Source organism: Poecilia reticulata, chromosome 8, assembly GCF_904066995.2.
Source record: "Poecilia reticulata chromosome 8, P_reticulata-male-v2, whole genome shotgun sequence".
Classification (NCBI taxonomy): domain Eukaryota; kingdom Metazoa; phylum Chordata; class Actinopteri; order Cyprinodontiformes; family Poeciliidae; genus Poecilia; species Poecilia reticulata.
Window position 1 is genome coordinate 23,053,533 of NC_088837.1, and position 23,977 is coordinate 23,077,509.

The 23,977-nt window shown below is 37.4% G+C and overlaps 3 protein-coding genes across 3 annotated transcripts; 2 read left to right on the forward strand and 1 right to left on the reverse strand.

The window, feature by feature from the left end:
• The first annotated feature begins 411 nt into the window (after positions 1-411).
• On the forward strand, positions 412-13,459 carry prr14 (proline rich 14). The gene is made up of 11 exons (XM_008416339.3): positions 412-566; positions 2,254-2,283; positions 2,395-2,586; positions 2,715-2,877; positions 2,952-3,017; positions 4,444-4,484; positions 4,867-7,332; positions 8,060-8,201; positions 9,365-9,474; positions 9,964-10,032; positions 12,914-13,459. The coding sequence occupies exons 3-11, from the start codon at positions 2,444-2,446 to the stop codon at positions 13,245-13,247; spliced, it is 3,534 nt and encodes a 1,177-aa protein (XP_008414561.2). The 5' UTR covers positions 412-566; positions 2,254-2,283; positions 2,395-2,443; the 3' UTR covers positions 13,248-13,459.
• Positions 13,460-13,937: 478 nt separating this feature from the next.
• On the reverse strand, positions 13,938-18,065 carry LOC103468937 (uncharacterized). Its single transcript, XM_081610264.1, has 4 exons — positions 17,516-18,065; positions 17,224-17,299; positions 16,268-16,479; positions 13,938-14,749 (listed from the first exon to the last, which is right to left on the reverse strand). Exons 3-4 carry the CDS (start codon positions 16,475-16,477, stop codon positions 14,597-14,599), a joined length of 363 nt encoding a protein of 120 aa, XP_081466390.1. The 5' UTR covers positions 16,478-16,479; positions 17,224-17,299; positions 17,516-18,065; the 3' UTR covers positions 13,938-14,596.
• Positions 18,066-19,303: 1,238 nt separating this feature from the next.
• rusf1 (RUS family member 1) lies at positions 19,304-23,403 on the forward strand. Its single transcript, XM_008416340.3, has 14 exons — positions 19,304-19,926; positions 20,003-20,080; positions 20,527-20,641; positions 20,731-20,776; positions 20,851-20,883; positions 20,970-21,075; positions 21,363-21,464; positions 22,144-22,214; positions 22,299-22,483; positions 22,564-22,621; positions 22,701-22,765; positions 22,846-22,968; positions 23,056-23,121; positions 23,197-23,403. The coding sequence occupies exons 1-14, from the start codon at positions 19,777-19,779 to the stop codon at positions 23,280-23,282; spliced, it is 1,284 nt and encodes a 427-aa protein (XP_008414562.2). The 5' UTR covers positions 19,304-19,776; the 3' UTR covers positions 23,283-23,403.
• The last annotated feature ends 574 nt before the right edge of the window (positions 23,404-23,977 follow it).

The window sequence follows — 23,977 nt, forward strand, 5'->3', positions numbered from 1 at the left end:
GTCAGAGGCCTCTTCAAATTGGTTGCGAGATTGACTGCTACCGCAGATTCTTCCTCCCTACAGCATCACCAACAAATCTGTAGATATGGACGATACAAGTTACTACAGCTTTTAATTTAAATAAAGTATTTTTTGAATTGAACTGAATGAAAATTGTCGATTGAACTTATTTTGAAATTATATATTTATTTTAAATTAATCTTGTGGTTAAATGTATTAGTTTTCTGATAAAATGTTTGCAGTATAATTTTAAAATATTAGTTCACTCGAGGGCATGAAGAAAAGAGCAACTTTCATGTTTTTCCAGTCGTGCTCCTCATTGGTTGCCCTGAACCAACGACCCTGAAATTCACGCTGTGATTGGTCAGATTTCAATAAGGCGTTTCGGGCGGAATCGAACTCACGTTCTGATTGGTCGGTTGGTCTTGTCTGGTAGTTAGATTTGTAAAGAAACGGATACATTAGCGACTCGCTGCAGGGCGCCGCCGCCGTCCGTCCGTCCGTCCGGCATGTCTTGTTTACGGCGGGTTACGAATACAGACCCACGGTCAAGTTGAAGGCTTTAGGTGAGTTCAGCTAACGGTATTTGTTTTTATTTAGTGTAACCGAGTGAATCATAATGTGGTAATATTTCCGCTCATTTTAAAGACGTCATAGAAAGCTTTGAAAAATGACAGTTCCCGGCTACGACTATTACCTGGTACTGCAACTGATACACATATGGAGTAGCAAAACTGTGGAGTATATATGGAGATGCGATAACGCTCTGCCTTCATCAAGTTAAAATCATTTAGACGTTGCAATTTTACTGTATCTAAGGTGTTCGTAGGAGTATCGAGTTATTTTGGCTTGCTAATAAAAGTTTGAAATGAAGAACATTCCTTCCAGCAATTAAACGACGCTCCATTTTGATCAGACCACTGGTTCGGTTTTACTTAAAACTCTCACTGAAATGTTCCGGTACCAAGCTGTTTGTGCTATTCACGCAGTTTTATTTAAGTATAATTGAGGTGTGTAGAACCGCCATGCGGTTGCTGGATGCTGATAACTTTTTCCCTCTAACCCGGTGTAGCGTAGGTCACTTAAAAACAATAAAACACAAAGAGTGGGAATAAGCTTTAATTTTAAACACCAGAAATAAAGATATGCTTAAGAAAAGTTTGTGAAAGCCTTTTGAAAAAGTCTTTAAATGTAATTTTAGTATCATTTGAGCAATTAAGATATGTTTAAAAAATTAGGGCGCTCGTTGGCTAATTTTAAATTCCTACTATGTTTAATTTGGTCGGTTTTATTTCATATTTAATGTGTACTTGCGTTTTACTGAACTCATAGGAAAGTTAGATGTTGTAACAACATTTAAAGGCTTATTGTAGATGTTGATGGCTGTGGGCAGGTAACGTCTCCTGCAGCAGTCTGTATCACATCAAGTTTGAAGAGTCCTCTGACTGAAGACGCTGTTTTTATTTTTTGAAGGGTTGCTTTCAACGAGGCAGAAGAGTGACACTTTTATAGTAGATTTTCAGATTTTCAAAGTTTTTGTTGGTGTTGAACACGCTCAGAAATCTGCAGTTCAAAACAAAACATGTCTGCCGTTGCAGGTATAAATTATTAGTACTTATGATGGTTTGTGTCTCTTTAAATCTCAGATGTTGTTCAAATCACTGTTCGGTTTTTGTGAACATATTAAAGGCACGAAACTGAGAGAAATCCATTGTTGTAGTTTTTTATTGCTAATTGCAGTTGCGTCACTACGGTTAGCCTGACTTTCAGAGTCGTAGTTCAGGAGTTATTTAAAGCTTTTGAGATTCTAATCATCCTAATTATCTAAGGACTTTACATAAAATCAGGAAAATTATGGACAACCCTTAGAAAAACGGTGTGTCTTCAGTTGGAGGCTTCTTCAAATTCGCTGCTATACAGACCTCTACAGGAGAGCATTCATACTTTTGTCCATCACTAGCTACAATAACTTTACAATAATAGGATTTTAAATTATGAGTTACAACAACATTTCATTTCTCTTCAGGACCATTAAAGTGTTTTTGAATTTGAAAACAATACCCTGTTGCCACGGTTACGCATCATAACTTTTTGACCTAAACAGAAAATATTTGAAGTTGTAAAGCATAAAAATAATTGACAATGTATTAAACCAGACTCTTTTTAAAATTATTTTCTTAATTTCCTTTTTTTTAAAGCCGTACATGAAATTTTACAGTTTATATAAAGTATACTATTCTGTTTTGATTTCAGAATAAACTTGCCATCCCTGCCTTAAGAAAAGTAAGCATCAACTCTGGAGTCTTGGACTTTTTTTATTTATTTTTTTGTTCAAATGTGACGCCCTGCATGTTTTTTTCCGTTTGCTTTGTTTCCGTCCCACGTGATTTGCAGAGACCTGCAGGAAAAGGAGAAAGACGCTGAGTGAAAGAGAGCAAATGGGATGTTGACTTTCCCCTCTGACTCGCTCTCCCAAGTAGTTTGTCCAATGGATGAAGATGCTATTCCCCCAATTCCCGTGTGTAGTGCGCCCCCCCTCAGTGACCCTCCGTCACCTCTCCTCCCCCTTTCCTCCGTCACCCCCAGGTATGGTTGCTGCTTCACCTGCTGCTTTCTTCTTAGCGGTTTTTTATTTTTTTAATTTTTAAAAAGTTTTTTAACTTATTTTTTCTTCTTTGCGATAAAGAAAGCCATGTTCTTAATTGTGCTTTTAGCTGTGCTCATGACGGGCCGTCCGGACACCGGAGGAGCGGCCGCATCCAGGACATCAGAGCCAAAACCCCAAAAAAGCTGGACTGCGCAGACATCCAGGCTGCCGAGATACAATCCGGACCGAATCCGTGCTCCACAAAGAGGCAAAAAGAAGCACCAAACATGGTACGTCGATTACCTTACTTAAAAAATAAAATAAACTGCTTCTACTTGAGCACTTCTGCTCTTATGCTGTGTAGGTACAAGCATCACAGTCAAAGCTGCAGAGAGGAGGAAGAACACATCTGCATGAGGAGCCAAACAAGGTTTGCTTTCTTTCCTTGACTTCATATAGTTTTAACAGAATCAGCTGATTTGGAACCAAACTGGTCAAGTTAAAGTGTTTAATGTTCTTAATTTGTCTTTTATAAAAGCTGTGTTGTTATGGTGTGCGGATTATGAGGTGTGAGGGTTAATGAAGTGATTTAATCCTCCTTCACGGTCTGCTGCATCCGACATAAACAACCAATCTAGTGTCTTATCTGACCTACTAACAGACTCATGATATTACGCAGTCATTCATTGACCTCATTTCCTCGTTTAGGAAATTTCCCGGTGGGTTTTGAAGCAAAGAGTTTGGTGCAGGACTTTTAATTTGTTGTAGATGTTCTCTAAGTAAGGCAACATTTGTTTATATAGTATAACCCGAAAGTCCCAAACTTTAAACCTCGAAAAGACCAACAACCAAAAAAACACGTGTAATCAAAATTTGATTTTAATTTTCTGCCACAAAGCATGAAGTTAAAATATTTGTTTTAAAAATGTAGTAAGCAATGTTTGCTGGAAATTTATTTGAATGCTAAATGTTTAGTTTTAGCCTTGTCACAGTAAATCAATTAATAGCATGATAAAATAAAACAAACTCAATCATTTCCATTTGCATAACTTATTGTTTTCTCTGTTTTTCTCTAAAACTGGATGACAAAAGTTTTCAGTTAATCTCAACCAGCCCTTTTTATGGACAATTTTGCTTACATAGACATAATAATAATTCATTTTATTTGTTGATTTTTGTTTATTTGTCTTCTAGTTCATTAGAATTTAAAGTTTACCTTTGAGAATGTGTTCTTGCATTATTTAGCCATTTTTACCATTATATTACTTGAAAATGGTTTCAAAACAACCATATTGATTGCAGAGTAAAGAATAAAGTTGTTGGTGCAACCCTTAATTTAAACATGGCTTTTCTGACTCTGAGTTTTGCGTTCTTTTTCTTTATAGTAAGCTGATTTCATAACGCTTTGTTTTTAATCTAAACCAAAACGAAGGTTTCTTGCATGTATTGGAGAAACTATGCGTGTTGTAGACGCACATCCTTAAAAAGTCTGAAATTCATGTATCTAAAAACGAGGCCTTAAAATGTTTTAAATTCATTAGCAAATAAGTAATTTGGACTTAAATACGTTAATCACAGATCAACTTTTGTTGTGTCAAGTTTTGCGCCGTCTGATCCAAGCAATCTCCCTCAATCCTGGGATCAACTGGAAACTGCTGATCTAGGAGAGAAACGTTAGCCCGCTTTATCCACTTAAACTGGGTTTTAACTTGTGTTTGTGTAAGGGAGCATTCATTAAAATATCGCTGTGTCTTTACGTTTGAGCCTCAACAAGTTTAAGCTTCTGCACAAATATTCACTTTAAATGTGTTTTTGTTGCAACTAAATCAACAAACTGTTTGTGTATTTATTTGCAGGTTGGGTTTTCTATCAGATTTACAGCAGAGCACCAAAATGAGTAAGTGTGAATTACTCAGCCTACATGTCTGTGCTTTTCCTCTTAATAAATGTTTGTTTTTTCCAAAGCCGGGGAAAATATTTACTAAATGAAAATGTGTTGTTTTCAAAGCAAGAGTCGTCTTTTTTTCTAGAGCTGCAGCTGACAATTATTTTAATCTGATAATTAACCAAGTAATTGGATGAAAACCACACATTCTGCAGATTCTCCATTTAACTACTGGAACTTTTTGTACAGCTTTGGCTTAGTTACTGAATCAAGTTTTTCTGGCATACTTTAGTTGGTATACTCCAATTAACGATATTTGATTACTGAATTAGTTGGTGATTATTTCAATAATATTTTTTTTTCAGCCATGCTTTTTTTCTACGTAATTTTCTAGGTGGAAAAACTCGAAAAGCACAGAGAGCGAGAACAATGTCTCTCCTTTGGAACCATTTGTAGAGCAGACGATGCGAAACCCTGACGATACCAAACCTGAAATGGACGCATGCCAGGAGTTACCTGAAATGGACGCATGCCAGGAGTTACCTGAAATGGACGCATGCCAGGAGTTACCTGGAATTGGCGCATGCCAGGAGTTACCTGGAATGGACGCATGTGAGGATTTTGCTGGCGGCGACCTTGGTGAAGACGCCTCGGTCTCGAAGGGATGGGTGATTGGCCCTTTCTTTCAGTCCCTAAAATCAAAGATGGCTAGCTTCACTGAGATTGTCATGACTCCTGTTAAGCTCTTCAGAGCCACCAGTCCTCTGACCGCAGACGACGTGTTCGAGGCAGATGACGCGACTGACGTCGACGCATCGGAGAAAGGCGACAAGTATCAGACAGAAGCACAAAGTCTCGTTGACTCTGCGGAAACAAAAAGTGAGATAAGCACCGCACCCACAAAATCTAAAAAACTGCAGTTTAATGAATCAGTTTGCAGGACTACAGGCGGTTTTGAATGTGCAATAAGTGGGGGAGATGAAAACTTGCCTGACGTTGTGCCTTTGGTTTGTGTTGCTTCCGAAGAAGCCGGCGAACCGTCTGGCTCCTCTTTCCTGTTACGTAAAAGTGCCTCGCATGAATCAGACCTAAACGTTTACACCGCTGTGGAGGGCCACAAAGGCAAGCTGTCCAGCGTAAAGCCACTCTCAAGACGAGACACGGGAAACGGATACGAGTCGGTTGAAATTAAAGACAGAAATCAACTTCAGCTCGACGGCCTCGCCACAAACAAAAGTCCACTGAAGCCTTCTTTTGATGCAGAACAGATGGAGTGCCAACAAATCCCCGAGATGTGTTTGGTGTCAAAGTTTGCAAGAGCAAAGAGGGGGCTGAAGCCGAACTGTGTTTCCCAAGACGATGTGAAGAGGAAGATGAGCATGGCTTCAGGAGGAGACGTGTTAAAGGGTCCAAGAACGCAGAGAAAGAGAGGCGCAGATGAGACGATGAAACCGGTTAATAAAAGGCAGGTGGCGTCGACAAGAGCGACCGCAAAAGCAAAAAGTGAACAGGACAGGAAGGATTGTCTGGAGAAAAGCAGCAGTGAGTCGCAGAACAATTCAAAATGCAAAAGAGCCAAGCCCAGTAGTTCCTGCAAACGGCTCCCGATGATATCCAGCGATGATAATCTTATGGATGTGGAAACTACCGTGCCTAACCCGACTGCAGAACAACCGGTGAAGAAGCGGTTGTCTGTAGTTCTTGTCCGTTCCGACGAAAAGGAAATCCCACAGGCAACCAAGTGTGGGAACTCAAATAAGAAGCAATTAAAACGCAAATCGACAAATCACACGAGTTTAGAAGTGGAGAGCAGTTTAGTGTATGCCTCGTCGCATGATGGGTTGGAACCGATGAGCACGGGTTTTAAAAGCGAAGACGCATCAACCGGAGGAGAGAACCAGCCGTCCAAGAGACTCAGGAACAGCCTGAGGAGCACTGTTAAGTTCTCAGTGTTAGCCGAAGAGCAAGAGAAAACCAAAGAGAGCCAGTCAAAAAATGGCAGAGGTAAAATCTCCATGGACAAAGTTATTTTTGGAAGTGATCCCCAACTTCCTCTGGTCCATTCTGGGCTCTTGAACGAGGAAGATAAAACTGTTATGGAAAATGAACAGAGGAGTTCTGCTGCTAGGACAGGCGAGACTTTTCTCAAAGCCTCTGAAATCAGTAACTGTAGTCCAAGGCCAAGCATCAGGCTTGCTGACGTGAGGCGAAGGAGGAAAGATCCCCAAAGGAGGAGATGCCGGGTTCTACATAGCAGGATGAGTAAAACCGAGGAGGGATCCCGGTCCGTCACGGTGGAGGACGCAGACCTATCCGCAACGCGCATGCGCTCTTCAGAAACCAACATCTCCAGGCGACTGTCGCGCAGCTACTCATGTCCAGACGTTCTCATCCTCCATCATGACGACTCGCCCTGGGTTTCCCCTCCGCATTCGCCGCACCACCGGACGCACGCTACGCACCATCACCATGGTAACTTAACCTCCCACGCTCAAAGGTCGTTGCGGCGGGCGCGCCGACACACGGTGTGCAGCGTGGAGGTGGAGAGGGAGATCGCTCCTCTCTGTCTTCGGAAGGAGGTGTATCCGTCCAGAAGATCTGCTTTCTATGACCCCATGACCCACAACCTTTCACCTGCTCATGTACATTCCCCCTGCAGCTCCCTCACTGCTCTCGCCTCCTGTTTCCTTTCAAGCCCTCTCGCTTTCCTTTCCAAGAAATCTGACTGCAGGGCAACTTCTGCCAACGCCGGCACTTCCAGTCGAGTTCCCTCGCCGCCCCCTTCCTCTTCCTGCTCCACCGCTTGGCACTCCCTAGGTTTCACTTTAGGATCTAGTTCTGCTGCTTCCTTGGATCCCAGGTGAGTGATGTTTTCTAGTCTCCGCACTGCAAAAATACCAAATCTTACCAAATATTTTCACTCTGGATTCTAGTCAAATATCTTAGTACACTTGAAATGACACAAAAGTACATTTTCAGCAAGATGTATGAGTCATTAATTCCCAAATATTGATGAAAAAATGCTAGTTTCTCTTGTAGCAAGACATTTTTCCCATGTTATAGGCGAAGCTAATATTTTTCCATTTTCAATATTTTCAATTACAACCTCTTGTTACTTTAAATTGAAATAATATCTGTAAGTCCAGGCAGAATTCCGCTTGGGTTGCTAGGTAACGGGCAGAATTCCGCTTGGGTTGCTAGGTAACGGGCGGAATTCTGCTGGGGTTGCTAGGTAACGGGGCAGTGACTGCTGATTTGTGACTTTTCATCCAGACGTTTTTAAAACGGCTCATTTTCCAGACACGTTAGAAAAAAACACGAGCTTATTGCCCAAAAACAGATGGGTGGATTTTTTAAAGCATTTTAAGGGTAGAAACCCAAGTGAAAGTACAAAAACACTCAAAATAGGCAGTTTCCAAACAAGCTTCTAAATCTTGCTGAAAAGTTGCATATAAGGTTAGCTTTGTCTTATTTCAAGTGTAATAAGGTGTTTGCACTAGAAACTAGACAAAAATACTTGGAATAAGAAGTTGTTTTTGAAGTGTAGGACCCGTTTTGTTCTGATATCGACTCTGGACTCTTTAAAGTGAGAATCCGGCGCCGTACGAGGCGGCGAGAAGGCAGCAGAGCGAAGAGGAGGATGACGGCGAAGACACCAGCTCCTCCGGTCAGGAGTTTGAAGACGCCGGGCTGAGAGAGGAAAAAGCTCTGTCTGACTCTGAAATTAGAGTATGTATGTTTTTTGTTTTTTTTTACTTGAATACTGACAAGTAAGGCTGAAACTCTCAATTATTTTAGTTATTGACTAATCTATTGATTATTAAATTGGATTAAAAAAAACTTGGCACATTCTGCAGACTGTTTTGGATTATATTAAAAATATTTAAATACATTTAATTCCTTTATTAAATGAGAAAATATTGTATTGCATAAAATGCAACAACGTAGCATTTGTTTAGTGTATTCTTGATAATTCGCAGCTAAAACTAATATTTTAAATGTGAAATCTCTGCACTTTCTGCTGACTAACATCAATACAGTTTAGAAGTGATCTATTGATTACTTAGTAGGAGAAAACAGTTGTTTTTTTATCTTTAATGGAAGATGTATTTATTGTACAGTTTTGGCTTAATTACTGTCATAAATATGTTGTTTTTTCAGCAAATGGCTTTTTTAAGTCTGTGTGCTTCAGTTAACAATTAATCTAACACTAAATTAGTTGACGATTATTTCAATAGTTGATTAATCATGATTAATCATGATTCATCTGATTAATCGTTTCAGCCTTAATAACAGGCTCTGAAAAGTTTTCACACGTTGCTAAAATGTCTGGATTTTGTGACATAAACAAATGAGAATTTAAAAAATGGAAAACAATTTATTTTAAAATATGACATAATAATCGAATAACCGATTAAATTCCTCAACATCATTTTTCTCTCCTTATTTTCAACTTTCTAGCTGTTGGCTGAAGGTTTTAGGTGAAAAGTGACTTTAATTTAAATCTATTCATAATGTTTCCCCTAAAGTCTAAGAGTAAGCTCAGAACATGCTGCTGTCACTACCATATTTTAATGTGCATATAGTGATTTTGTTATATTTAAATATTATCTTTTAAGCATTTTATTATGGAATTGTGGCCAAAAGTTAAAAATTTGTCTTAATATGTCAAGAAAAAGATACAAGGAAAACATTTTGCAACTTGTCTGTAAACGATGACTTCATCTAAAGGACATAAATGTTTCTAAGATCCTATTTAGACAGTTGGATTTTATTTCAGGGCCATAAAATCCTCTAAAGTAGAAGTAAGGTGTGAAACATGTGTTTAAGAGTGTTTGGTTGGGTCACAGCTCCCTTCTGCAGGTCGTATAAATGGGATGTTTTTGTTAAAGGTTGACAAAAAACATGAAGAACAAAAAAAGGTTTCGTCCATCCGGATTCGGAAAACGTTGCCAAAACCTCAGACCAACCTGACGCCCATGGGTCTGCCCAAACCAGTCCGGTACGTAGAAACGCTGAACGACCCGCGTTTTACAGAAATGAGTCGATTCACACACATTACTATACTTTTGTTCTGTACAATTTTTCTAAAATGATCTTTAAATTTTTTTGAATCAATTCCAACAAAGTTTTCATTCATTTTTAACCATTTAATTCTCTTTGAGCAACAGTTTTTATTGCTGTACATGTGGGTCAGGCATCTGATTAGATATCTGCTCCTATCAGCCATTTTGTAGTTTGCCAACAGATCATTTATTGGTGCCATTTTGTTTTTAGTTCAGAGCCAGACTGCCACTTTATGCTGTTGATTTGACTTCAGCATTTACGTCCAAAAGAATCTTTCAATTCTTTCACTTTCTGACAGTTTAGCAGAATAAAGTACCTTAATGCCACAGTATGCAAACAAAGTTGAACAGTGGCTCCCTGAGAAGCTTTGGGTTTAAAAGAAATCATGATTTATATTGATTGTTCTCTTTCTGTGTCCCTTCAGGGTGAAGAAGAAAGACTTTAGTTTGGAAGAAATTTACACCAATAAGAATTTCAGCAAACCCCCGGAAAGGTAAGAACAAATCATGTTTGTTTTGTGTTTTTACATAGAAACCATTAATCCAGTGATGACACTTAAAGGGGATATTTTGAAAAATTCACATCTTGCATGTTGTTTTATTTCCATTTGACTCTTAACTGCTTCTAAAAACAACCAAAGGCTTTTAATAAACACACAGATGATTTTTTTGGCAATAAGCTCATGTTTTTTGGTGTCTGGAAAATGAGCCATTTGAAAAACTTCCAGATTATTAAGTCACATTTGACGTTGCATAGCAACACTACCGTGCCTAGCGCCGTTACCTAGCAACCCAAGGGGAGCTCCAGCATGTTTGGTTAGCTGGTTTTACCGGTTTATGCGCGGTATTCTTGTTGGTTATGCAGGAGGCTCCACTTCTGCTTTTCAGAGATGTACAGTTGTATAATTGCGCATCTGTTTGCAGCCATTTTTACTTGCGAGTGTAAACGTTGATTTTAGGGGCCAGCAGCAGATTTAAATAAAATGTTACAACAGCTGATTGTGAACTGAGCAGACTCAATTTTAATGATCTAAGAATGATTTAGTGCAAAAATGAAATGAAAATGTTTTGCGTAGACCTATCCTAACCTGTTCAAGGAAGAATAATTGGTCACCTGTTGATGTGCATCTTCAAAGAGCCGTCCATGTCTTCTTTGGAGCGGAAAAACCGCAGTATTTATAGCTCTCTGTGGCGTGTTTGTGCAGCGACGGGCCAGAACCGCACCAGTCATCTGTTTAAATAACTCCTGATCTGCTCTTTGAGCATGTTGCCTTTCTGAGCAGACTGCTGGCAGCTTGTCGCCATGGGTGGGAGTGTGTGTGTGTGTTTTTATGTATTCTCTAATAAATAAAAGAAAGTAACTAAGAAGCAGAAGTGCTGCTGAAGGCAACTCCCCCTGATGATGGCAGCTTAAGGAAGAGCAGCTGATAAGTGCCAGTCTAATCTGTCTCAAATGTTCACCACAGACATAATGGCACATAAGCTTGTATAATTACTCGCATAATAACCTATTTTTAACACGAGGAGCAGCTGTAGTGACTGATTCTTTCATGGTGATGTAATTCATCTCCAGTTATCTCAGTCATGAAGGCAGTTTTTGCTGCCAGGAGTGACTCATGCAGTTGTTGGATTTACAGGATAATTGCTTTTCCACAAGGTTCTGGATTGGTTTTGATTGCCTTTTTCCTGAATTAGTGTTGCATGTTTGACACTTGAAACCATTTTTATTTTCTCTGAAGTTGAATCGGATCAAACATCTCCTGTTTTTACGTCAGTTATAATTGTCAAATTTATTTCTATTTCCCAAATGCCACTAAAATGAGCAAGTAACTATTATTTAGTAATTGATTAATCAATTGATTCTGATGATTAATTGGATAAAAATTATTAATTTTTAGAATATTTAGCCTTAAAACCTCAAATGTATGCATTGGTCTCTTTAAAATCAACTCTGAGAAGCATGATGGTTGGACTTTCCCGTCACGTTTAGTTGTTTGAACAGATAAATCTGGTTGCTTTTTGTTTACTGACGTCTAAAACTTTTAAAAGTGACTGAAATCTGCTTCTGTTTTTGTTTGATCAAAGACATTTAAGCTGATAGAAATAAGCCACAAAGCTGAAGGTACAAAGTACCGATATCGATAAGGTACAATGACCGTATTGATATGCTGACTGGTGCAGGATATAGATATTATTAAAGGCTTTATTTTGCAGTAAATGAATAAAAACTGCCTCATAGTGGTGCATTGCACTTAGTAGTGTTTCAGTGCTGGACTATGACCACAAGCTCTTATCAAACTGGTCTTTGATGAGGATTAACTTCACAACAATATTTATATTTATTCATAAAAATAGTTTTATGTATCAGGACATAATTAAAATAATCAGTTCTTTACAAAAACATACTACTTGCTCCAGACTCGTTATCTATTCAACAGGAAATGAAAAGTTCAGGACTTGCTGAACTGATTTTTGCCAGTAAAATGTCTAACCAGAAGGTGGCACCAGAGTAATCAGCTGCATTTGTCTACATCCCATTCATGGCTGAAACGATTAATCGTGAAAAACTGAAATAAATCGTCAGCTAATTTAGTAATCGATTAATCATTAACTGGAGAATACAGACGCTTTAAAAAGGACATTTACTGTTAGAACAACGTACTGAGAGCAGTAATTAAGTCAAAACTATGAAAAATCAATTCATTTTGCATTTGGGATAGAAAATAAATCTTTTTGTGTCTGTAAATATATTTTACAAAGAAGTGCTCAAATGGCAGGTTTAGCTTCACCCGGTTCTAATTCTGCTTTTAAAAAAACCTATTGGACAGCTCTAGATATTATAATCAGTTAATCAAAAGCCAACAGATTAGCACTGCACTGTAATGAGAAGTTGCGAGTTTCCTTTGCTAAAATTATCAAGCGTTCCCTCAAGGAATGCTGTGTTAAATTTTAGGCAATTAAATGTTTTTATTTTTAAAAGGAATCTATTTATTCATTTGCTTCTTTGAATATATTTTTAATGTTGCATAAAATAATCATAAGTGAGGAAAATCTGCAAAATGTGCCAATTTTTTCATCCAATTAACCATCAGATTAATCGTTAGAATAATCGTCAGTCAATTAATCGTCAGTCTAATCGATTAATCGTTAGAATAATCGTCACAGTCAATTAATCGTCAGTCTAATCGATTAATCGTTAGAATAATCGTCACAGTCAATTAATCGTCAGTCTAATCGATTAATCGTTAGAATAATCGTCACAGTCAATTAATCGTCAGACTAATTGATTAATCGTCAGAATAATGGCTAGAATAATCAATTACTAAAGTAATAGTTAGTTTCAGCCCTAATCCCATCAACTGATTTGTCTATCAGCCGCCTGGAAACCATTTTTGAGGTGCCGCTCAACCGCAAGAATGGGTCCGAGTCCTGGTTCGGCCCGCGGCGTGTCAAACGGTTTTTGGAGTTCCTGGAAGTGGGCGAGGCCAGAAAGCCAAAGAAACCTCTGGTCGGCGTTGGGAAGACGGGTCCGTCCTCGTCCAGGCCGAGACGAGGCGGCTTCCCCAAAGACGAGCCGTCCCTCAGCGTCCAGGATGTGGACTCCCTGCTGTGCTCCAAGCTGGACGAGTTGAATCTGTGGCTGATCCACGACCAGAGCGACGAAAGAGAAACGGACAATGCTGTTCCTGTAAGTGCGATCATGACGTAATGTCGCGCCGGTCCGTGTTGAAATGTTGTGGAAAAACTCCAGTTAAATAAATCTGTAGCATTTGTTGCCTGCAGGCTGAAGAAATGTACATTATAGCACAAAAATGTCGACTTGGAGAAGTTATTTATACACATTTGTACAGATTGTTTTATTTATTCTACAGTCAGACTGCTCGTATTGGTCTTAAAGTAAATAAAACAAATTCTCCTTGATATTCTGTACAGTATTATCACTCGTCTTGATGGTTCTGTTCTCTGGCTTGTATTATTGTTCTGAACTGAAGTATTCATCCCCTTGCAGCATCTTTGAGTTATAATGGCAGCTATTTGTTTCTCTATTAAAGGCTATATATCTATAACTTTTAAAGATGCTAGCGAGAGATTTGTATTTACAATAAACTGTGTTTGTAAATATGTTTTTTTTTATTTTTAATGTACAATCAAATCAGTTTCCAGCAGCTTGGACTTCGCTTTACTCAGCTCAGGGCGGAAACCGATTAATTATTTGGGTTTGAACTTTCCCACCTGTGGCCTTTTCTTGTTTTTCCCACTGAAGTGCATGGAAAAGTGGGCGTGTCAACGACCAAGTTTATCCTTTTTTTTGTACATAAGTACATTAAACTGTAGCCGTTTGTTGCTGTAAATGAGGTTGCCTTAACTGTAAAACCTTTGTGAGAATGAATCAGCCAACTTGATGCTTAAAAATATGTTTTATTATAAAATACATCGTTTGTATAAAAGTGCAGTACATGTATACATTTAATAAAAAAATACAGGTGAAGTAACAATGCAATAATGCCAAGATAATGTCATTTTGAAGCACTGCCATAATCACCACTATGCCATTTGTTTTTATTTCTCAAAGCCCAAACAAAATGTTTTATCTACTCTTGTATTTGTGATTTTAGTATATACAGTAAGAATTCACACATTTCTTTTAATAATAAACTATATTCAGGAATGAGTTGTTGCAGAGCTGAATATAAAGGTGCTTTTGAAAGTTTATCTTGTCTCTTTAGGATTTCCACTAATATACATCCAAGTATTCAGTTTTTCTGAATGTGTGGAAATCTTGAAGAGAGGTTAAACTTTTCAAATTGTCAAATTTAAAGGCAATGCTGGATTTTATAGTTTCATTTTTTTAAAATGAATTCGTCCGTATGTTGAATAAATATCACAGGATATAAAAACATGAAAGCCGTCTGTTTTGTTTCCGTTAAATACTGGAGAGATAAAAGTAGAGGTTGTAACTTCTAATGATAATAAATCATCACAGCTTTGTTTTTGTTACTTTGCTCCATAAAATACAAAGTTGTTCACAGAATCGTTTTGTTTTTCTGCCGAAGTCGTTTAGTCTTTCAATGTCAGAAGATATGAGACGAAAACTATCACCACAGGAATGAGGAGAAGGATCCCGTAAAACGTGACAATGGAGATTATGCTGTACTTTTTCGCCTCTTTTGAATACTTTAGCTTTTGTGTTTTGTTCTCCTCTTGGTCAACCTGAGGAAAAAAGAAAAAAAAAACAAGATTAGTAACCAAAAGCTGTTAAAGACGCCCAGCAGGGCCGGTCCAAGCCTTTTTGGGGCCCAGGTAGATTTGAATTTGGGACAATTTCAAATTGCAGTGACGTGAAAGTGGCGTTTTAAATATTTGTAGTTCTTAATTGATCCAAATTTTTTGAAAAATTGCTGTAACTTTTCTATTATCAATATTTTAGTGTCAATTTCATCAACATGTTTTTATCAAATATAATTTTGTTTTTTATTTTATCATATATTTATCTACGCTGCTGGAGATATTGTGAAGCAGTCAGCTGGGGTTGTTGTGAATGTGCTTCATAAGTAAACTTGGACTTGACTTTGATTTTCACAACGGTCACGACAAGTTTTGCTGGATGATAAAATTTTATTACAATAAGTGACGATGTTGTTTTGAGACTATTTTCAAGTAATAAAGTGGTAATAACAGTATAATAACCCAAATACATTCTCCAAAAGATCAATAAACTTTCAATTCTAATATTTAACACTGGAACTGAATAAATATTAAAAATAAATAAAATGAGAAAAAGGATTATTTTTTACATTTCATGTAAAATGTGAACCCCAATCTACAAAAATGAACTAAATGACTTTTATCCATCCATTTTCTTGCACCCTTTTTCCCTCAGTGGGGTCGGGAGGGTTGCTGGTGCCCATCTCCAGCCAACGTTTCGGGCGAGAGGCGGGGTCACCCTGGACAGGTCGCCAGTCTGTCGCAGGGCAACACAGAGACACACAGGACACACAACCATGCACACACACACTCACACCTAGGGGCAATTTAGAGAGGCCAATTAACCTAACAGTCATGTTTTTGGACTGTGGGAGGAAACTGGAGTACCCGGAGAAAACCCACCATGCACAGGGAGAACATGCAAACTCCATGCAGAAAGACCAGGGCCGGGAATCGAACCCAGAACCTTCTTACTGCAAGGCAACAGCTCTACCAACTGCACCACTGTGCAGCCCTAAATGACTTTTATCTTCTTACATAATTATAAACAGTTGTAATAAACAATACTGCTGTTGTGGGGCTTTGAGTAGAAAATGGTACATTGAAACCTTCAGTTCTTTTCCCTCAATTTCACAGTAAATTCTACAAACTTTGATGGAAAAGACAAAACCTGGAGTGGGAATGGCTTTTAGTTAGAGTTTACAGATCTAATTCACTGAGCTTGAACTATTTTGTGAAAGGAATAATCACAAATTTCAGTCTTAAAATGGCGAGGAGCTTGATTTATTTTCATAGATTGTCTCTCCGATACTAAACTGTGACGGACCAGAGACTGTTTCAACAAATATGTAAAAAGAAATATCTCTTATAAAAGTTGCATTATAATGCAGTTGAAAATGGTCTGAAAATAACAATATTATAGTTTATTGCAATAACTTCTGCGAACATCCTGCATAGAGGAACCGAAACCAACACAAACTGGATTTAAAGTGTAGAAATGAACCCAAATGACATCAGGAGTACCTGGAATGAATTTTCCAGTGCTTTGTATCCCACGCAGGAGCAACCGCAGATAATGCTGCAAATGGCCAGTTTCCTGTGGTTTTTTATTTTTTCCTTGTCCTTCCTTTGTTTCCTGTGGTGCTTTGTATTATGTTCATCCTCCTTCTGCTCTTCAGCTGAGCCAGGTACGGAAGTCAGTGGCATTGCTTTTTCTATATCGTCCTGCGACATGCCTGCAAAACAAGACACGTTTTTCAAGTTACACTGGCAGGTAGTAATTCTCCTAAACAGTCCATTTTTTTTATGTCACTCCCTCTGATCAATATGCTTAAGTTGCATTTCATTGTCTTCTGCCACAAATAAAATGAGCTGTGATCATTTTGAGCATGTTGCTCAATGATCACGGGAGTTTTTGAAGTCAGAGAGGTTTCGGTTTGTCACATAAAAGTACCGGGGCTTTGCAACAAGATCAAAAAACAAAAAAAAAAAGTGGACAGACTTGAAACAAACAGCAGCCTGCTGGGCTGGTATGTTGTCATGGCAAAATTGAAAACATGAAATTCAAGTTGGTGTTTAATCTGAGCTTCAATCGGACACCGACTCAAAGGGACGCCAGTGTTTTGTTTTTTGTTTTAGGAAAATGTTTCTGAACTTGTGTAATATTTAACAGTCATGTGAATCAGTTGTCATGAGAGTCGGTAACGTGGTTTCCTTAAATGTAGCAATGTTTTTATTACCACATTACAGTGGCGCATGCCGTAGGGGCGCCATGACAAAGGGGGCGTCATGACAGAGGGGGCGCCACGTTATGGGGGAGCCAAAGCAACAGAGGAGGAATTAGTTATTATTTCAGTATTTAACATCTAAAATGTGTCAGAAAGTACATTGTTGCGCCCCTGATTAAGCATTCCTCTAATCAGGCTCTTTTTAAAATTATTATCTGATTTTCTATTTAAAGTTCCAGTTAAAACACAAACCTGGTGATTTTTGACAGGAATCTCCTTCTGAAGTTCAATCAACAGATCGATAAAGCAGGATCGGCGATTCTCTCTGCTGATGAAAACAAATGTATGTCTTAAATACAGCAGTGATTTATTACTCCATCACGGTGGCACAAAAAGCAGGTATAGGGGCGTCGCAATACAGGGGCGCCGCATTAAGGGAGAAAATTGTTTCTTTCCTTTAAAGTGTCAGAAAACATATACTGTAACGAGACCTTTTTAAAAAAATATCTGATTCTCCTTTTAAACATTCAATTAAAACACAAACCTGGTGAGTTTTGATCCACTTCTAAAGTCCAATAATCAGTTCAATAAAGCAGGATCGGTGATTGAGCGATTCCTTCTGCCGGTGAAAACCGATGTCCGTCTTCTAATGGGTAAAAATCTCCACCTGTGAAACCAATCGACTCCTCTGACGGTATGACCGGAACCGGTACTGAAACTGTGTTAAACCTCCACGCCCTCTTGGCTAGACTTTTCTCTCCACGTCCACTTGTCACACTTTTTTCCCTCCCTTGAGTTTTCCTTTACTTCCTGTATTTGTTGTCAGTCGCTGTGATAATAAAAAAAAAAAAAAGGCGAACTAATAGCCCAGCTCTACCCGGTTCACATTCCTGAGGCAGCCGCCCAGGTGTGTCGGTACTTGCAGCGGCTTAAGGTGAGATAAAGTTCCCCGGATTGCCTCAGTGAGGTTTAAAATTAAACATTTGCCTCTCTGATGCGCTTCACACCGAGTTTTTCCACTCTGAAACTGGTAGATTGTCCTGGTTTCTTTTCTTCCGTCTGCTCTCTAACCTATAGAGATAAGACACATTCACACCCCGTTGACTCAGTGATGGCAGAAAGGACATTTTACGCAGCCGTTCATCGGGTAAACAGCAGGTAGAGTCGCCCTGCTGCTCATTAATGATTGCAGCGGAAGGACCAGATTCCTCAAAGTCCAGCGAGGAGTCAGGTTAGGGTCACTGGAAAAACTAAATCCTGACTTTTTTCCCCCCCACAACTCGGTTGGTCTCAAAATACAGCCTTTAAAAATACAAATTAAAAAAAATTCTGCTTTTCATCTCAGAATTCTGACATTGTTCACCTCAGAATTCAGATTTTATTTGTATGAAATCTGACTTTAATTTTTGGATTTTGACTTTTCTTCTCAGAATTCAGATTTTTTTTCTTTCAAAATTCAGACGTTATTTTGAGAATTTTCACATTACTTTCAAAATTCTGACTTTTTCGGAGTTTTGCTGTTAATCTCAAAATTATGACTGTTTTTCTCAGAATTTTTACTTTTTTTCTCTCTCGAATTGTCCGAATCTCACAATTCGGACTTTTTTCCTCCTTACAATTCTTTTTTTTTTTTTTTTTTTTTCAGAATTTTGACTTTAGTCTCAAAATTCTGATCTTAATCTTATAATCCACAATAATGCAAAATGTATGCAAAACCAAAATGGTGTCATAAAACACAGACATAAAGTATCACCTCCCTTCTAAACAGCTTGTCAATGTTACACAAAGACGTTTAAATAACTTGTTTCCCCCCTTAAAGAATGAGGATTTCATAACTGTATAGTCGGGTTGTCCTTGTCTGGTTTTATTTTATATTTGTGTGAGAAAAATAGAAAAAAACAGAACAAAATTCTGTGTTCGGGGAAATACTATTTCCACAGCACTGTGAAGCAAGTATTTTTGAGGAAGTACAAACTGGTTTTATAGTTAGACGGATGATTTTTTTTTTTACACCTCGATGCAATGCCACCGTTTTAACTCAGAAAATAATTACAAGTAAATAAACAATGAAAAAAACAAAGGGTAAAATTCCTAAATACATTTGGAGTTTGTTTTTGAAATACCTATTGTGTACTATATTCATTTGTTTTTACTTTTACAATTAACGAGAAAAATTAATTTAAAAAAATCCATAAATATGACTAGTAAAATAACAGTACAAGTTTTTACATTTTTCATTTAAACATCACAAATCACAGATTTGTTAAAACTCTAAATTTCCAAAGAACAAAAAGAAAAAATACTCAGCCGGGCGGACAACATAATATTTAGGGCAATAAAGTAAAATACAAACGTTTTTAAAAAGGAGGTCAACTTAAACGCATTTTTAATCTACACAACGGACTTTCTAGTGTAAATTTGTTTAAGCGACATTTGAGTGTGTTATATATGGCTAATAAAACAATATTATTACACCACAATAAATATAGATGTTGATAAAAGCATCAAATGTATCATCTTGGATGCTTATAGTGGTAAAATGGATCCTTTAGCCTAAATAAGCAACAGAAAACTTGAGTTTGTGCTTTTTAAGCCCCGCCTTTCCGTCCGGATCCACCAATGAGAAGTTGAGTAACAACGAGCCCGGATGTAAACACGGAAATACCGTGAAAGAATTGAAAGACACGTCGACGGTGAACCAAAACACTCTCCTTTCATCTAAATCATATTAAATGTTACATATTCCTGTTATTAACAGATTTTAATATCCTTATAATTCACACTGGTGTCTCCAATACACCAACAATGGATAAAAACGGAGGTTTGGTGTTAGCTACTGAGAGATACGGCAGCGGACAGACTTGGAAATATTCAGTAAGTGATGGAGTGATGAAGAGGACGAGGGACGGGAGTGAAGCTGGGTCAAGAGGCCACTCAGTTGTTGAACTCTTTAAAGTAAGCGTCTTTTGTATTTTGTAGTTCGCTTAGTTTATAAAAACTGAGATTTTGACGCTTTAACTGTTGGTTTCAGAGCGTCTTTCTGCCTCAAGGATACCCAGAAAGTGTCAGCAGTGATTATCTTCAGTACCAGTTCTGGGATACTCTTCAGGTACAGCAAATATTTAAACCAATACAGAGGATCCTTTGACTACTTTCGGGTCGTTATAGATACAATAAAGTTTACATTTCTGCCAAAATACTCAGAAAATTTGGAAATAACATCAGGAAATTTCTACCTTCAAAACTCAAAAATTCTTAATTAAAATTTTTTGAGACTCAGAAATGTCCAAGTTTTCTCAAGAATTTCTGAAAATTAGAAATTAAAATGTTTCTTATGTTTTCTGAGATTAATCTCAAAATGTCTGAGTTTTTTTTTCCAAGCAAATTTTTTACTTTTCAAACTCAGAAATTTTCTAAATTTTTTGTGAAAATTTCCAAGATTAATCTAAACATTTTCAAAGTTTTTTGGTGGAAATGTAGTCCTCTTTTTTCCTATCTACAATGCCGTTGTAGGTATCCTGAGCTACCAGATTGAATATTATTTTAAATTTCCAGGCGTTCTCCAGTTCTCTGTCTGGGACTCTGGCCACTCAGGCTTCCCTCAGAGGTGTTGGTGTTGGAAACCAGGAGGCGACTGTAGCTGCAGCCACAGTTACCTGGTTATTACGAGGTGCAACTTTAACATGAGCAACTGTAAAGATAACTTAATAACCATGTTATCAATCTGTCTTATTATTTAAAAGTGTGTGTTATCTGCAGATGGAACTGGCATGTTGGGCAGAATCCTCTTTGCCTGGAGGAAAGGGTAAGTTATGATTTGTGTTTTTGCAGCTTCAATAAATGTTTTTAATGCTTTAAATAATTTTTTCAACACTTCAGGAGTAAGCTGGACTCAGAGGCTAAAAAGTGGAGGTATAAATGAAATTTAATATACTTCTGCTCTCCTATGATTATAGCTGTCACTGTCATAATGATTTAATATTGTAATTCCTTTCCAGGCTTTTTGCTGATGTTCTCAACGACATTGCAATGTTCATGGAAATCTTGGCTCCCCACTTTCCGGCCTGCTTCACTTTGATAGTTTGCACTGCAGGAATATTCAAGGTAAAAATAAAGTATTTACACCACAGAAGCATCTGCTTAGTTTGAGGTTCTGTGAGATCAATATTTCCTCAGGATGTTTTATTATTGTTGCAGTTCTTAAATCTCCAGATAGATATTTCTGATTATTTGGGCTTTCAGAACAAAATAACGTTTTGTCTGAATCCTGGAATTTCTGACACGAATGGGACACAAGAAAAAAACTTGTTTTCATTATAGATAAACCTGCAGAATTTACCGACTAAAACATAAAATCTGTTTTGTGTTTTACCTGTTTTTGTTTCCTTCAGTCTATTGTTGGCGTCGCCGGAGGAGCGACCAGAGCTGCGCTCACTGTTCATCAGGCGCGCAGGGACAACATGGGGGATGTCTCTGCCAAAGATGGCAGTCAGGTAATCTCCCCTTTGGCAACATGTGAATTAAAATGTAAATCATGTTCTGATAGGATGAAATCAAACATGCAGTAAACCAGCTCTCACTGCTGGAAAGTCTTATTTACTTTGGGTGAGTTAAAAAAAAAAAAAACCTCATTGTTGAAAAGGCAGCAATTTTTTGGATCAATTTATTTCCATGCCTCCTTTTTTTTAATAATACTTTTCATATGCAATAAAAAAAAATTAAATAATGTTTTTTGTCACTGTGGGCTTAAAAGTGTCTTTAGTACCAGCAGTATTTTCAATAAGGCTACATTTTTAAATTTTTTAATTAAATTAAGTTCTTTATTAGATTTTTTTAAAATGTAGTTATACATTTTGCTAAGCACAAGTGTTTTGTATTTTATTTAATTCATTTTTTGTCACTATGGGCTTAATGACAAAATATTTGTAAGATATGCAGTGCATATGGTTAAATATATATGGTTTTCTGTCATACTTTGTGTTAAGCACTTATTTGTTTATTTACTGTCATTATGGACTTTTTGTTAAATCTTATTGGTCTGATGTAATATTCTAAACTTAAATGTTGTATTTTTAGTGATAGAGTTACTAAAATAAATGAAGTTTTCAACAATAACTACATAAATAGAGTAATATAATAAATAAAGTTTGTTTTCTGTCATGTCTTCTGCAGGAGACTTTGGTCAATCTTGCTGGTTTGCTGGTCAGCCTGTTGCTGATTCCTCTTGTCACTGATAATCCAGTGTAAGTTTTGACGTTATTTCCAACTTTTATACACGTTTTATCTTTTTAAAAGTTTAATAATTCTTTATTCTTTGTGTGTTTCAGCCTGACCCTCTCCCTCTTCTTCCTCTTTACTGTCCTTCACCTCTTTGCCAACTACAAAGCTGTGCGTTCGGTTGTCATGGAAACCTTCAATGAGGCGCGGCTTTCCATCGTGATGCTGCAGTATCTGAAGGACAGACGAATCCTGAGTCCATCTGAGGCGAATCAGAGAGAACCCGTACTCCTACGTATGTTAAAACTTTAGATTTTTGTTTTGTTTTTTAGGTGGTTCTTGTTGTGTTATTAATATTTCTTTCATATTTCTCAGAGTTTGGAAAAGCCATACCAGTTAAGCTTGGCGTCAGGTTACAGGATGTTGCTCAGAGGTAACTCCAGAAATAATTTTTACTAACACAGATTAAAACTTTAACTCTGTTTTGACTCATTTTGTGTTTTTTTTTGTAGCCCAGAGGAACTGAATTTGGCTTTAAAGGAAAATAACACGCCCTTCCTGTTGGGAATCAGAAATGGTATTCTACCCTTTTCCACTGAATGACTCTTGGATTTACTAAATTTTAAATATTTTTCAACCTTGTCCTGCTTTTTGCAGGCTGCATTTGTGTCTGTTTGGGGACAGACGCATCAGTTCGTGATGAAATCAGAGCGATGTGCCAGGCTGCATGTGTCAGCAACATGCTGAGTTGCCCAACCGCTTTGAAACCAACGCAGCAAAGTGAGTGAGCTTTTCTGCTCTGCATTTGCACAAGAATTGTTTCAGTGCTTCATTAGATACACATTGCATTTTTATTCTTAATCTAAGATTTGTGGGAAATTGTGCGCGAGAGTCAGAAGCAGATGGACGCACATTTCTCTCCATTCCTCAAAGGTGAGCTTACACAAGTTTGCGTTTGTAGTTTGTGTCTCTGTGAGCGTGATTTGTTAATAAATCTGTGATATTTAGGTGTTAAAGCTGCAGGATGGGACACAGAAAGGACTCTGCTGGACTGGGATGAGTGGCGAGTGGAGTGGAAAACAAAACACAGCTGAGCTGCTTTTTTTCTAAATGTTTTATAATTAATGTACAATGAAAATGTAACAGCTCTGAGACATTGTGGAAGAATTTAAATATTTTTGTATAATTTCTTAATAAAAAGAATGATTAAACTGAGTTTCTTTCTCCACACATATATTTATTTTATTCGAATAATTTTACAACTCATGTTTACAAATGAATTGGATGCACAAGTTTGAAATCATGTTGGGTTTCCTGGTATCCTAACAGACTCAGACATTTGCACACTTTCAGCTAAATTTATTTAGTTTTCTGAAAGTAATTCGATCAGTTGTAAGAATAATTGATTTTAGCTTGTATTTTAAAATTACAAGCTAAGCTTATTAATTTATGCCCAGAAACCAATCAATTCAAAGCTCACAGAAAATATGCTAAAAGTTTGTTGATTGTTATACCTTGTGTTATCAAAGTGCAACTGTTTTTTGTTGTTGTTGTTACAGTTGCAAATTTCACTTTAAACATATAAATTCTCTAAATAAATTTTCAAAAGAGTTTACATTTGTATTCAATTAATTCACACGGGTGTTTATAATTACACTAGCTGTGCAATCAAAAAACAAAAAGAAAAAACATTTTAGCCACTAGATGGCAGTGTTACAAAAAATACAAGAAAAAACCCCAATAACATCCGGTTGTAAAGTTTTAGGTTTACCTATCAACATCCGTTAGC

What these genes read in the sequence shown, in the direction of transcription:
- rusf1 (XM_008416340.3), top strand. Translation starts at nt 19,777, where the DNA reads ATGGATAAAAACGGAGGTTTGGTGTTAGCTACTGAGAGATACGGCAGC. An exon ending in CAGTTGTTGAACTCTTTAAA is followed by an intron (nt 19,927 to 20,002) that starts GTAAGCGTCTTT and finishes TGTTGGTTTCAG; the next exon opens with AGCGTCTTTCTGCCTCAAGG. An exon ending in CTGCCAAAGATGGCAGTCAG is followed by an intron (nt 21,465 to 22,143) that starts GTAATCTCCCCT and finishes TGTCTTCTGCAG; the next exon opens with GAGACTTTGGTCAATCTTGC.
- prr14 (XM_008416339.3), top strand. Translation starts at nt 2,444, where the DNA reads ATGTTGACTTTCCCCTCTGACTCGCTCTCCCAAGTAGTTTGTCCAATG. An exon ending in TGCATGAGGAGCCAAACAAG is followed by an intron (nt 3,018 to 4,443) that starts GTTTGCTTTCTT and finishes ATTTATTTGCAG; the next exon opens with GTTGGGTTTTCTATCAGATT. An exon ending in TGTCTGACTCTGAAATTAGA is followed by an intron (nt 8,202 to 9,364) that starts GTATGTATGTTT and finishes TTTTTGTTAAAG; the next exon opens with GTTGACAAAAAACATGAAGA.
- LOC103468937 (XM_081610264.1), bottom strand. Translation starts at nt 16,477, where the DNA reads ATGTCGCAGGACGATATAGAAAAAGCAATGCCACTGACTTCCGTACCT. An exon ending in CACTGGAAAATTCATTCCAG is followed by an intron (nt 14,750 to 16,267) that starts GTACTCCTGATG and finishes TTTTTTCCTCAG; the next exon opens with GTTGACCAAGAGGAGAACAA.